This window comes from Saccostrea cucullata, unplaced genomic scaffold (genome assembly GCF_032062105.1).
Source record: "Saccostrea cucullata isolate Sc308-1 unplaced genomic scaffold, CSIRO_AGI_Scuc_v1 ctg15789, whole genome shotgun sequence".
Lineage (NCBI taxonomy): Eukaryota > Metazoa > Mollusca > Bivalvia > Ostreida > Ostreidae > Saccostrea > Saccostrea cuccullata.
This window is the reverse complement of record NW_026941518.1, coordinates 1-13,200: the sequence shown is the minus strand read 5'-3', so window position 1 is coordinate 13,200 and position 13,200 is coordinate 1. Positions and strand designations below refer to the sequence as shown.

General features: G+C 31.5%; 1 protein-coding gene across 1 annotated transcript; it reads right to left on the bottom strand.

Moving 5' to 3' along the window:
• Positions 1–2,945: 2,945 nt before the first annotated feature.
• Positions 2,946–4,520, bottom strand: LOC134257979 (uncharacterized; the record flags this gene model as incomplete). Its single annotated transcript, XM_062740551.1, has 4 exons — positions 4,291–4,520; positions 3,642–3,772; positions 3,353–3,412; positions 2,946–3,023 (listed from the first exon to the last, which is right to left on the bottom strand). Coding segments are annotated over exons 1-4 (426 nt in total), but the record flags the coding sequence as incomplete, so codon positions are not given.
• Between the last annotated feature and the right edge of the window lie 8,680 nt (positions 4,521–13,200).

Below are 13,200 nucleotides of genomic sequence, written 5' to 3'. Positions count from 1 at the left end.
AGATCAAGAAGTTTTTTTATGAAACTGGAGCTCTTCTGGTTTTTACTTAGAACAGAGAGATAACAAGAAATCTGTGAGCCAGTGCTCACTAGAAATACCCCCACTCTGATGTTAATAAGCACTATCATGTCAATACATGCAGATGCACAGAAAAATATGAAACTGACATCAAATTCATTTCAAAATTAATCCCACCATATGACATGCCTCAACAAAGATTGTAATAAATTTTCAAACATCTGCTATGGATATCTAATGAGAAACAGTGACAAAGATTTGTTATGTATGAAACGGAAAGACACACAGACAAACAGGAAGTTGACATTGGATGTGAGCAAAAATGTATCCCACCATATGGCATGCCTCAGAAAATTTGTTGGTACTAGACTTGGAACCCCTTGCCCCCCCCCCCCCCCTCCACGAAATAGGATTTTCGTGTTTGGGAAATAGACATTTCCTTTTTTTTTTGCTTGTCAGGTTTTTTTGGAGGTACAAAAAAAATTTTCTTACACTTGGCCCCCCCCACTTTAAATTGCTTCCGACGCCAATGCTCGGAGAAGATTATATTAAAAATTTCAAGCATCTACCATGAGTAGTTGCGACGAAAATTTGTTTCAGACGGACATACAGACACAGCTAGACAGACACACAAGGGTAAAACAGTATACCCCCTCTCCTTCAGAAAGGGGGTATAAAAATAGCACATGGACTTGAAAATTTGCGACAGCAATAAAGAGATTTTTCTTTATAAGTGTTTACAATTTCATTTTCAGTAAGCATGACAACACCTTTAATCAAAATCAGAAACAGTCATATAGAAATATGTATCTTTCTCTTGTGTGTCAAGTTATATTGAACAAGCAAATTCAAAGAATTGTGATCCCCCACTTTCCATGTCTTGGTGGATGAAATGTAATTTTTATGACATAAATTATTGTTTCATATATCAACACCTTATCATAATTTTATGTCATTTAGAAATTATTACTGAAGTTGATTTTTATAAAAAAAAAATAAGGTAAATCGTGAAGGTCAACGACTCAAATAACAGCATGCTTGGAAAAATCTTGTCACAGGTATAGATGCACAGGTTAAATATTAAAGCCCTCTCTTTTCTCAATATAAGGGACAATATGTGTTTGTGAAACACTGATGACCTGTTATGGCTACATAGTGAAGATTAAACTTTTCTTGAATGAAAATGAAATATTTTATTACTCGAAGCAGGGTCTTCTCATAAGAAGAACTATTGTGAAAAATGAAATCCCTAGCACCACCTTTTCAATTGTAATGACCAAGGATAAAATTTTGAAAGGTAGATCAAACTCCAACATCAAGCTCAAAGGGTAAAAAATCTTGGTATCTATTAATGCAAAGTCTCTCAAAAGGATTACATATGTGAAGTATGAAATCCCTAGCCATTACCATTCAAAAAATATGGACAAGGGCAAAGTTTTTTCCTTAAGTACAGAAATCTCCAAGGTCAAGAGGTCAAAATTGTTCATATCCAATGAAAGGTCTTGCCAAAGAGAATACATTATACAATAAATTACCTCTTGTGAGGTCAACATGGTGAAATAAGGACCCGAGACCTAGCCCACAAGGTGACCTGACCGAGGCCGCATGTAAATACAAATTCCTTGTATCTACTTTTCAAAAGTTATGGCCAAAGTAAAAGTTTCTATTTTTTGTGTTAAAGTGGGTCAAAGTCCAAGGTCAAAAGTCAAATTTTGTGGTACAGATGTACCTAAAGAAAAATCTTATTAAAAGGAATAAACATGTGAAATATGAAAGTCATACCTCCACTAAATCAAAAGTTATGGGCAAGATTAAAGTTTTTGAGGCGGACAGACAGACAAATGATATTTTAATGTTCCCTTGCTTAATTTAAAGGCAAGAAACAAAACCAAACAACGAACGGCTACACAGATAGACAGACAGTAAACAAACACCCTACTAATTGCATACATTCTCATGGCTCCAGGATGATGAAATTATTGAAATATCCTAACCTTAAGTCAAAATACCCTTGTTGTACTAGAAATTTAATTAAGTCAAGTAGACAAAAATTAAAATATTTTTTCTAAAGTTGCCTTACAATAGTTTTGTTAATATCTGCAAAATAGAGAATCTCCAAATAATTGATAAACATTTCATAGGAACTTATAAATTTGACTGAAGTCTAACTCAGTGTCATGATCCTGGGACCTGGCCCGAAGATCATAAACTGAGAACAGACTTAAGGTATTCAATGTATAACAAAGGGATTTTGACTGATTTTAAATAATTTTACATGACTTATAAGATGTAAGGAGACGGTCATTTTGCACATTTACAGTTTTTGAAGAGTTATCTGCCCTTGATGAAAAGAAGAAAAATTTTGATTTCACAAAATTTCTGCGGTAAATAATTTATTTTATTTTATATTTTAATAAAGAGGGAGTTTATGCATATTTTCACCAAGAGATTTCTTTGAAATTCAAATTATTTTTTACAATATCTTATAAAAACATGCACTGCCCTTAGACTTCAATGTAAAATTCAAAGTGATATTAATTGGACAATAATCAAAATTTTGTAAATTCCTTTGGTGGAGCATTTTCATTTGATAATATCTTCAAATTGCTATCATGATTAAAAATTTTGGACCTTTCATTTATTAGGTACAAAATATGGTCGTTATACATTGAATACCTTAAGTCAAAATTTCAAACCAATATAACTTTTGAAATAATTTTGATAATAAAACAAGATTTTCAACATAATTTTAAATTTAAATGTTAAATAAAATTGCAAAATTTGAAGCAAATACATTAAAAAAAAGCTCAAGATATTGAAAATAAAATTTTTGACTTAAGTCTATTCTCAGTTTATGGTCTTGGGGCCTGGTCTCTAACAGATAATGCTAAAAATATTGGCCAAATGATTAAAAAATTTCAACTTACAGATTTTTCCTTTGCTTTTTCCTTTGTTTTCCTGGCAGCAGTCTTCTTGCGTGCCCCTGTTACTTCAACATCTTCATTCTAAATGTAATAAATAATGTTCAGGATTACACAATTTTCTAAAACTACATACACCTACATTTACATTATACAACTGTTATAAATTTACTAATTCTGACATGAATATTTGAATTATTCAGAGAAAAATATGACTTTTACTCCAGTTGTGTACATGTGTTAATCAGAAACAACCAATCAGAAAATGATAACAGTTACCATCATGGTTACTTTGAAAATGTAAACTGTAGTCTTTCTGAATTCATTTTTATTTCCTATTTCATTACTTCACTTTTTGATGCAAACTTTGTTTTAATTGGTTGACATATTTTTTGAGAAATAGAAACACTTACCTCCTTAGGCTGCTCTTCTGCTGGATCTGGTAGTTCCTCAACTGGGGTTACAACATCGTCCTTAAATGGAAAAGGCATTGATATAGATGGTGTTTCTCCGATATTCATAATTATTTAAATTTATAACTTCTTGAATAGTATAAATGATTGAGAATTACAAAGAAACGAAATGCAAATCAGATGAATATTAAACCTTCCCATTTTCTTTCACTTTACTTTGGCTTTAATACATAAAAAGTTGAGTTTTTTGCTGAAATTTTATCTATTTACGTTCATTTCTTTTTCATACCATGTCCTGGGGCCAAACAGAAAGGTATCCGCCAGGTCGGTTCTTTCTCTTCTTCTTCTCCTTATCTAAGGCAATGGACCGATGTGTTGTGCTCCATTCATCCTCAAATTCATTCAAGAATCTCTTTGAATCTTAAAAAAAAATGAATTCAATTACAAGTCAAATTATCAAATGAAAGTTTTTAAAAAGATATTTACATTAACAAGATTTCTGTATTTGTTTCAATGTGGTGATGCAACTTGTGAAGTGTTAAAATTCCATTGAATGTTTTCATCATGTTTATTTATCAATAATAATCAACAGAGGATAAGAATTTAAAAGGTTTTATTGTTTAGCCTCTCTTTAATTTATCTGTATTATAGCAAGCCTTCCACAAGAAAAGGATTTTAATTCTTTTTCATTTTAATTCTGAAAAGACATTGTATGTGTATTGAAAAAAATTACATGGAGAAAAAAAAAAGTGTCAGCCATATAAAAAATTCATTTTTACTTTTTATAAATACATTAATATATTTACATGTAACAATTAAAGTATTTTCTACAGTTAGACTGTCTTTTTAATCCATTTATAATATTTACATTTAATAATTCAAGTATAATTATCTGGATTTATTTTCAACAATACAAGTTTATAGCAATCAATGTGTACCTGACACTTTAAGTATTTCTACATGTAGTTCCTCCCGGCCAAGCTTCATATGACCCTTCTGCCCAGTCACAAGGTCCTTTCCATTTAGCACCAGTTTCTTTGAATCAACAATGGCCGTGCAGCCATCAACGTCAAACAACACCAGAGCTGATGCCATTTCTTTAACTCTGAATTCACTTTGTAGTGAAAAGTTTTAACCTACAGAAAAAATAGAAATGTTAAAAAGCCGAACCACAAGATCTGTTCAGTTATGGTAAAAGTGTAAATTTTGACTGTGTGCTAATTTTGACTATATCATGTATAATTTTTGTATATTGACAATTTTTTGTTTCTCGTCAAAATTACAGTCGTCAAACTTTGCATCATATACCATATATAGAGTCACAATAGACATTAAGCACTATACGCAAGACAATAACCGCTTTAAATCATTCATTTCTATATTTGGAATTGGGTGATATTTTTGTCTTAAAACAAATATTTTGATGGTAGGATTTCATTTGTCATACCGGCGTACGCCGAATGCGCTGCTTGACCTTTCGTAACCCGGCTTGTTACTTCATTTGACCGGGGAAGGTTCGCTGGCGTACGCCGAATGCGCCGGTCTGAAATGACCGGCGAGGAGATCGCCGGTCTTAGAAATATGGCGGGAAGAGAAAACAACTGTGAAATTAAATTACTTTTTACCAAATCGACATGTTCTTTATTTGTTTGCATATTTTGAGCAAATCTCTATTCGTACGTTTAAAATATGTTTTTATTTTCTGAAAAATAAAATTTTTCATGACGTCTATGTTTTTTTTTAATTGAATTTCGAATTATTCTACTAAGGCATAATGAAAAAAGTAATAAAACTTAATTAATTGATTGTCATTTAGCGTATTTATTCATTTTTTAAAAATGTTTTCGCCGGTTTGATTCATTTGCCTCTTAGCCGTTTTACGCCGGTCATATGACCGGCGCAATTCGGCGTACGCCGATCTTTGACAAATGAAACTGGCCCGATGACTCAAAATACACGTAGTCAAATCTCTCTGTTATACGGTAGTTAAAACATGCTACATGTATAAAGTGCTCATAAGAGCCACACCAACATTTCTTGTTCATTGGACACACATGCTCATATTTTAAACAAAGATAGAAAATAAAAGTATTTTAACTTTCCCACTTCCAACTTTCACAGAATCTTTATAACATATTGCCATTTAGTTAGAATAATCTAACTGTGTCTCTGTACAGGTCCTCACCACAGTAAGAATACGTCCCATATACTTGCAACGTAGCAAATCGCAGCGGATCTGCTCCGAAACGATTTTGAAGAATATAAAATGATTGAACTGGGAATAACTACCAAAATAATCAAAACAAACCTTTTTGAGATTGCTTATGCCTTTTATCCCCAAAAATAATCCATATATATACGTAAATCCAATTAATTTTCTCAAAGTTTTTCTCTCCATTCAAATGTTTACATTCAGAACTCTTTAGATTGTTCCTAGTAAATGCACTATCGCCTGTGTTTCTTTCTGCTACATTACGAATACACGGAACGAATTCTATCCTTAAACCGGGTCCGTAGTACAATATCATTTTAACGATAGAACATTCTATCTAATTGCCATTGTGCACCTCCTATTTCGCTTTTTAATCCAACTTATATTTTGTTTTTCCCGGCTATAGCAAAACATGGATATATCAGTCAACTCTTGAGAATAGAAACAAGAGGCCCATGGGCCACATCGCTCACCTGAGTAACTTGGGTGATGCAGATTTTTTTAAAAGATTGTTCTATATATGTTTCTATGTAAAACTTGGATTCCCCATTGTGGACCTACCCTACGCCCGAGGGTTATGATTTTAACAATTTAAAATCTAAACTACTCAAGGATGCTTCCACATAAGTTTCAGCTTTCCTGGCCTAGTATTTTTTGAAAAGAAGAGTTTTAAAGATTTGTTCTATATATTTCTATGTAAAACTTGGATTCCATATCGTGGCCCCGCCCTACCTCCGGGAATCATGATTTTAACAATTTAATATCTACACTAACCAGGGATGCTTCAACTTAAGTTTCAGCTTTCCTGGCCAAGTGGTTCTTGAGAAGAAGATTTTCAAAGATTTGTTCTATATATTTCAATGTAAAATTTGGATTCCCTATTGTGGCCCCGTCCTTACCTCGGGGGTCATGATTTTAACAATTCAATATCTACACTACCCAAGGATGCTCCAACATAAGTTTCAGCTTTCCTGGCCAAGTGGTTCTTGAGAAGAAGATTTTCAAAGATTTGTTCTATATATTTCAATGTAAAATTTGGATTCCCTACACTACTGGACGAAAAAAGTGCTGAGAATCCCAAATTTTACTGATAATGTTTGATAATTACTGATACGGTGCTGTTCTTGCTGATAATTACTGATATTTACTGTTATTATTACTGTTGTTGCTGATAATTTTAGTTGTTGCTGATAAATACTGATAATTACTGTCGTATTTTACTGTGGAGTTTGATAAATACTGATAAATACTGTTGAGGTACTGTCGCTGCTGAGAATTGCTGATAATTACTGTTGAGGTACTGTCGATGCTGAGATTTACTGATAATTACTGTGGTCATTGTTTTTAACCTGGGAATGGATTAAAATAGCCTGAGAAATGATTATTTGTTTTTTTTAAGTATTTTAACAAATTCATTACAGTCAATTACAAAATAAATTATTCAAAATAAAAAAGTCACATTTTATTAATTTGTATTCAGTTTTCATCTATTAATTTCATTATAATTATTTTTAGACCATAATGTTAACATAAGCTTTCATAAATATTTATGTTTTTTCTTTAAATTTCTCCTTACACGTAGATGACATTATCTGAGGAAAATTATTCTGTTGTATTTGCAGTGGTTTTTCTTCCCAAGTACTTTTTTAAAAAAAATAATTTTTGTTCATAAAGGTTTAAAAAATCTCATCTCATATTTTTTCTCACATGTATGTGTACTGTCATCAAAAGCTTTTTGTGGGTATCTTTAATACTTCAATACAGTCAATGGTTGTAAATATCAATTTATTTTACCGTGTGGAGAACTGAAAATGCATGAGCACATTAAGTTGAAACCCCCCCCCCCCCATTTTCCAATTACTTTTAAATTAAGCTCTCATTTAACAAGACAGTATTAAATATTTTTCATGAAATCTAGTCTTGAAGCGTACACTTTTTAATTTATAGAAGAATGTGACAGGGTTAAATAATTAAATTGAAGTATCTAATTATTTATATATATATATATATTATGTAGACAGCGCGCTCTAGTTCTCCGATGTCCTCCCTAAGGATTAATTTTCGCATAATGATAAATGTAAATATTTATTAAAAACCTTGGCATGGTGTGGCTTTGTAGTTTGGCGCATTTTATATCTGCGAATTTTATATCGTGTCGCTTTCTCTCTCTCTCTCTCTCTCTCTCTCTCTCTCTCTCTCTCTCTCTCTCTCTCACACTCTCTTTTAAATTATTTGTTAAGGCTTAAGTATTGTACACTACATGACATAAATCTTATGCAGTGTGATTTTCAGTCAATGAAATATACGTCTTTCTTTAGGCTAATTATTTTTTCATTGTATACAGTTTTAAGTCTATGGGCATATGGCTTCTAATATTATGCGCCACTCCTTAAACATGTTATATGCGGTCAGTCAGTTAAAAAACTAAATAAAATAAATCATAACTTGAATTAACTTTTTCCATTAATGCAAACTTTGTGCTTGTTGTTATTGAACCACGTGTAAAAGTTCTACTTTCGTTTTAGAATCGGGTCAATTATTAGTACATTGTGCCACAGGGATATCGTTACGGCTTGCGTTTTTGTAAAATTAGAATTTTGTGCAGTGATTATAATTTTTTTTAATTCCATTTTTGTCCGAGACCTTTGTGTAAACGAACAGTACAGACTTGGTGCTTATTTATATGATTTTACTTGATGGTAGCACAAAAAGGAGGGGGTGAAATACTGTTTACAATTAAGTGATAGCCGATAGGGCAAGGTCTGTTCTTTAGTTGTGTGTTTTAAAAGTCATGCAAGTTATGATATTATACTTATCGAATTTTTTATATGCATGAATAAAATTATTTTAGAGAATCAATTGCAATGAACAATACAAATTTCAGAACTGAAGTAATTATAACATTTATTCATGAGTGCGATCGATACACAACGTCATGTTTCTGACATTCAAAATCCATACATTTAAGGTTTTTTTTCTCGGATTAAGCGAAGTGGAGTTTCCCTGCATCTGAATTGGGAACAATTCATGCTAATATTATTTCAAAAAAGTGCTTCACTAAAGAATCTTTCTCTTTATATCTATATGATTGTATATTTTGCACATTTTTTTTTTTATTAAAAAGTGAAGTCAATTTCTCGTCTACGTATTTACCGGTCCCAAACAATCGTTAGCAGAGATTCAGAATTGAAAATACATGTGACCACCTCCCCCGGGATATTCTTTTAACTGATAAACAAAATATGATCCCCGGCCTAAATTCCCTTACTTCGCATTTATAGCAACCTACAAATTTTCTTTTGTTTAGTTTCTTATTCACGCATGCCTTTTAGACCTACTGTTATGTATAAAACCACCTACATTTTTTATGTTTTTGTGGTCTATGTATACTAAAGTAAAATGGTAAAAAATTCAAAGAAATGATTGATTGATTGAAGAAATATGCGTAAAACTAAAAAATGAAATTAAATACTGAAGAAGATAGATCTTTGAGAATTGAAATAAAAATGAAAGTAAGTTTGCACAACGTACATGATGTACATATATGTATCTTTTTTTTTTCATTATAGTACCAAGGTGTTCTATTCTAAATATTTTTTCTATCAATTTTATTCTTCATCAAATTCAATATTATGGAATTTTTTTTTCGTGCGACCATAAACTTGAAGATTGTTCCAAAGTAGCGAGTACATGTACAGTGTAGGTAGTTTGTTTATTGAAAACACCGGTAGCCGCAGACGAAGAACAATAGGTAATTAGTGCCCATTGTTACGCTGACCACTACAATTTGCATGGAATATACAAGTTGTACCCCGTTCTACCCCGGGGCTGAAGACACGTACACAATACAGCCAAATCAGAGGTCGATCACCGATTCCTGATCAATTGAAATCAATTTAAAGGTGTTTTCCTTTCAACTTTTTACCATGCAAAATTAAAATCGATCAATTTGATCATATACTTATAGAAACATATAAAATTAAGTCTCATTTCAGTTCTTATTTTCCATTCCATAAAATCAAATAAAAAAAATTAATGAGATTTCAAAACTGATTCAATAAAAAATGATTTTGTATTTAAATTTTAAGAGACAAACTAAACACGTGTACCTTTGTACTAGGGATTCTTAACCTCTAATTTTTAATCAGCTCGCCCCATTTGCCGGTTGCACATGCATACAGTGTGTACTTGTACATATGTACATGTGGAGGAGTTTAATTCTTGGACGATCTACAAACGTCTACATAACATTAAAATAAATGAATAAATTATTAATTAAAATCAGTGCCCACAGATTGAACATATTCAAACCTGTTTTCACCTCTTAGTTACTTTTTAAAAGGGATAAAATTTCTAATTTTCAAATATTTCGACGAAAAGAGAGCAGAAAACTGAACATTTAACAAGATAAATATAATTGTTTTCGAGAAAAAAAGGCCTTCAAAAACAAAATGTTGTCCAAACTCGACCAGTTGACCTAGTGAAAACGGAACAAATCCAACTTTTCTAACCTGCAGGAAACTTTTTTTATCCCGATTTTTTTCCCATCTATTAAGAACTTTTTTCTTATTATTGAAAAAAAAGATCACCGATCTCCCTACATAATTTTCTTGGAGTCGGGAAAGGCGGCGATGGATCTTTTTTAAGATGGTATAATTTTCTTTTTATTTACAGATTATTTTTCAATAAGATCTCATGCAAAAGTAAAATTCCATTTTTTTTTCTGCAGTTATTTTTTTTAATTAATACTAGTTCTATATATTCTTCTATTCATAATTCATTTGATCATTGTCAAAATTTTCACAAAGTTAACGTAATGTAAAAATTGAAATCAGCATACATACATACAGCCATGTAATTTTGCCACAAGCAGAACATTTAAAAAAATATGAAAATTTTGCCATGACAATTCAAGTAAAAGAAAGTAATAATTGAAGGTTTTTATAGCCCTCTGTTTTATTTTAAACAAATTCCCAGGTTAAAAACAATGACCACAGTAATTATCAGTAAATCTCAGCATCGACATTACCTCAACAGTAATTATCAGCAATTCTCAGCAACGACAGTACCTCAACAGTATTTATCAGTATTTATCAGACTCAACAGTAAAAGGCAACAGTAATTATCAGTATTTATCAGAAACAACAAAAAATATCAGCAACAACAGTAATAATAACAGTAAATATCAGTATTTATCAGCAACAACAGCACAGTATCAGTAATTATCAAACTTTATCAGTAAAATTTGGGATTCTCAGCACTTTTTTCGTCCAGTAGTGCTATTGTGGCCCCGTCCTTACCTCGGGGGTCATGATTTTAACAATTCAATATCTACACTACCCAAGGATGCTCCAACATAAGTTTCAGCTTTCCTGGCCAAGTGGTTCTTGAGAAGAAGATTTTCAAAGATTTATTCTATATATTTCTAGGTTAAACTTTGATTCCATATTGTGGCCCCACTCTACCTCCTGAGGCTCATGATTTTTACAATTTAATATTTACACTACCCAAGGATACTTCCACATAAGTTTCAGCTTTCCTGGCCTAGTGGTTTTTGAAAAGAAGAGTTTTAAAGATTTGTTCTATATATTTCTATGTAAAACTTGGATTCCATATCGTGGCCCCGCCCTACCTCCGGGAATCATGATTTTAACAATTTCATATCTACACTAACCAAGGATGCTTCAACTTAAGTTTCAGCTTTCCTGGCCAAGTGGTTCTTGAGAAGAAGATGTTTTAATGACCCCACCCTATTTTCTTGATTATCTCCCCTTGGAAGGGGTCTTGGCCCTTGATTTTAACAATTTAAATTCCTCTTTACCCAAGAATGCTTTGTACCAAGTTTGGTTAAAATTGGCCCAGTGGTTCTTGAGAAGAAGTTGAAAATGTGAAAAGTTTACAAACGGACGGACGGATGACGGACAGCGGGTGATCAGAAAAGCTCACTTGAGCTTTCAGCTAAGGTGAGGTAAAAAAAAAAGTTTTGTTTTAAATGATGTCTTAAATTCTATTTTTTTTATCTGATGTTAAACTTTGTTATTTTGGGGTCTACTTTTTTTCTACAGTTATGAGTAGGTCTACTATTATTTAGGGCCAATAAGAGAGTTTCAAGATTGTAACTCTCCTGCAATAGAGGCACAAAAAGTATCAATTTCAGCAAGGAGGTGGGACAGTTTTCTTTATGTATACAAACGTGCATAAATAAATGAATGATGTTAATGGTTTTTAAAATTCATTTAAGGTAGGTGCGTACTTTCAGAATTTTCTGTCAAACTGTTTATTTTTTTAATTTGAAAATCTTGAATAAGTCATAATCTAACCAAAACACCCATAAAAAGCATAACTTTGCAGGTTTATTTTCATGCAACATGTCTCGGAGTATATACCTCTAAAAATGTAACAGCAAAAATTCAACATATAGAAGTGTAACGTCATATTTTATTTAGCTATGTACCAAATCACATCTAATTATTGTTAACACTTATGAAAATCATAAATATTCATTTGTCAAGAAAATATATGAAATTTCTATTTGAAAACACTAAAAAATTGATGTTGACTCTGTCAAAATCTCTCAGAGAAAAAACTCAAAATATCTTTATTTTAAAAATTTCTCAAAATCTTATATGTTTATATGCTATTTTTTCTTCACAATTATTTCGAATTATATCTTAAGTTAGCAATAAAACAAACTTTATTATTGTTGACCAGAAAAATTTTAGAAAACAGCCTTTTGAACTCCTATACCCCCATTTTTGGAATACTTATTTTTTCAATCGTTCTTTGCAAAACGTATTAAAAAGTAAATGTAGAAAGGTCAAATAGGCTAAAAATTAAAGATAAATAGATCTCAAATTATTTTGTTAAAAAAATTAAAAAAGCTTTAGGTCCGTAAAGGCAATTAAGAATTCTCTGTCTGTTCATGTACTAAATTACATATATCCTATGGACAGAGAGGAAAGTGGTTATTCCTATATAAATAATGTACATTAAATATTTTGTGTGCTCAATGACACTATTATAAACAAATGTATACTTGCCAAGTTATTTTTCATCAACCAAAAAGATTTTTTTTTTCAAAAGATAAGGATAATCAATATTTCATATTGGTGTGTAAAATTAAAACCGGATCCGTAAAAGTGTGGACCTGCCTTAACCCTTTCTCTTCCGGCGCATTTTACATGATTTTGGAGGCCTTTTGACATGGCATTATTAAATTATTTCTAACTTTTTTATCCAAGGGGAAAAATAGGCATAATGCATACCATTTTGTAGGAAATTTCTTACAGATGATATTTTATGACTGTTTAGATACTCAACCACTGACCTTCTTAGTAAAAATTGCGGTCAAAGGTCAAAATATTATGGGATTTTTCGATACTTTTTCATCTTTAAGTTAAATATTAAGTATGATGCCTGTTGAAATAGGAAATTTGGGATATACCCACAAAAGAGAATTATAATGTACTACATGAAACACATAAACTTTTTTTTCAATTCTGTATATAACTACTTAAAAGGGGTTGCTAAGCAACGCAGAATTCTTTAATTTTCGGGCAGAAATTTTCATTTTTTACAAATCCTAGACACATTTATGCATCCCAGCACATATAAAAGTTAGATGTGAGGTATTAAA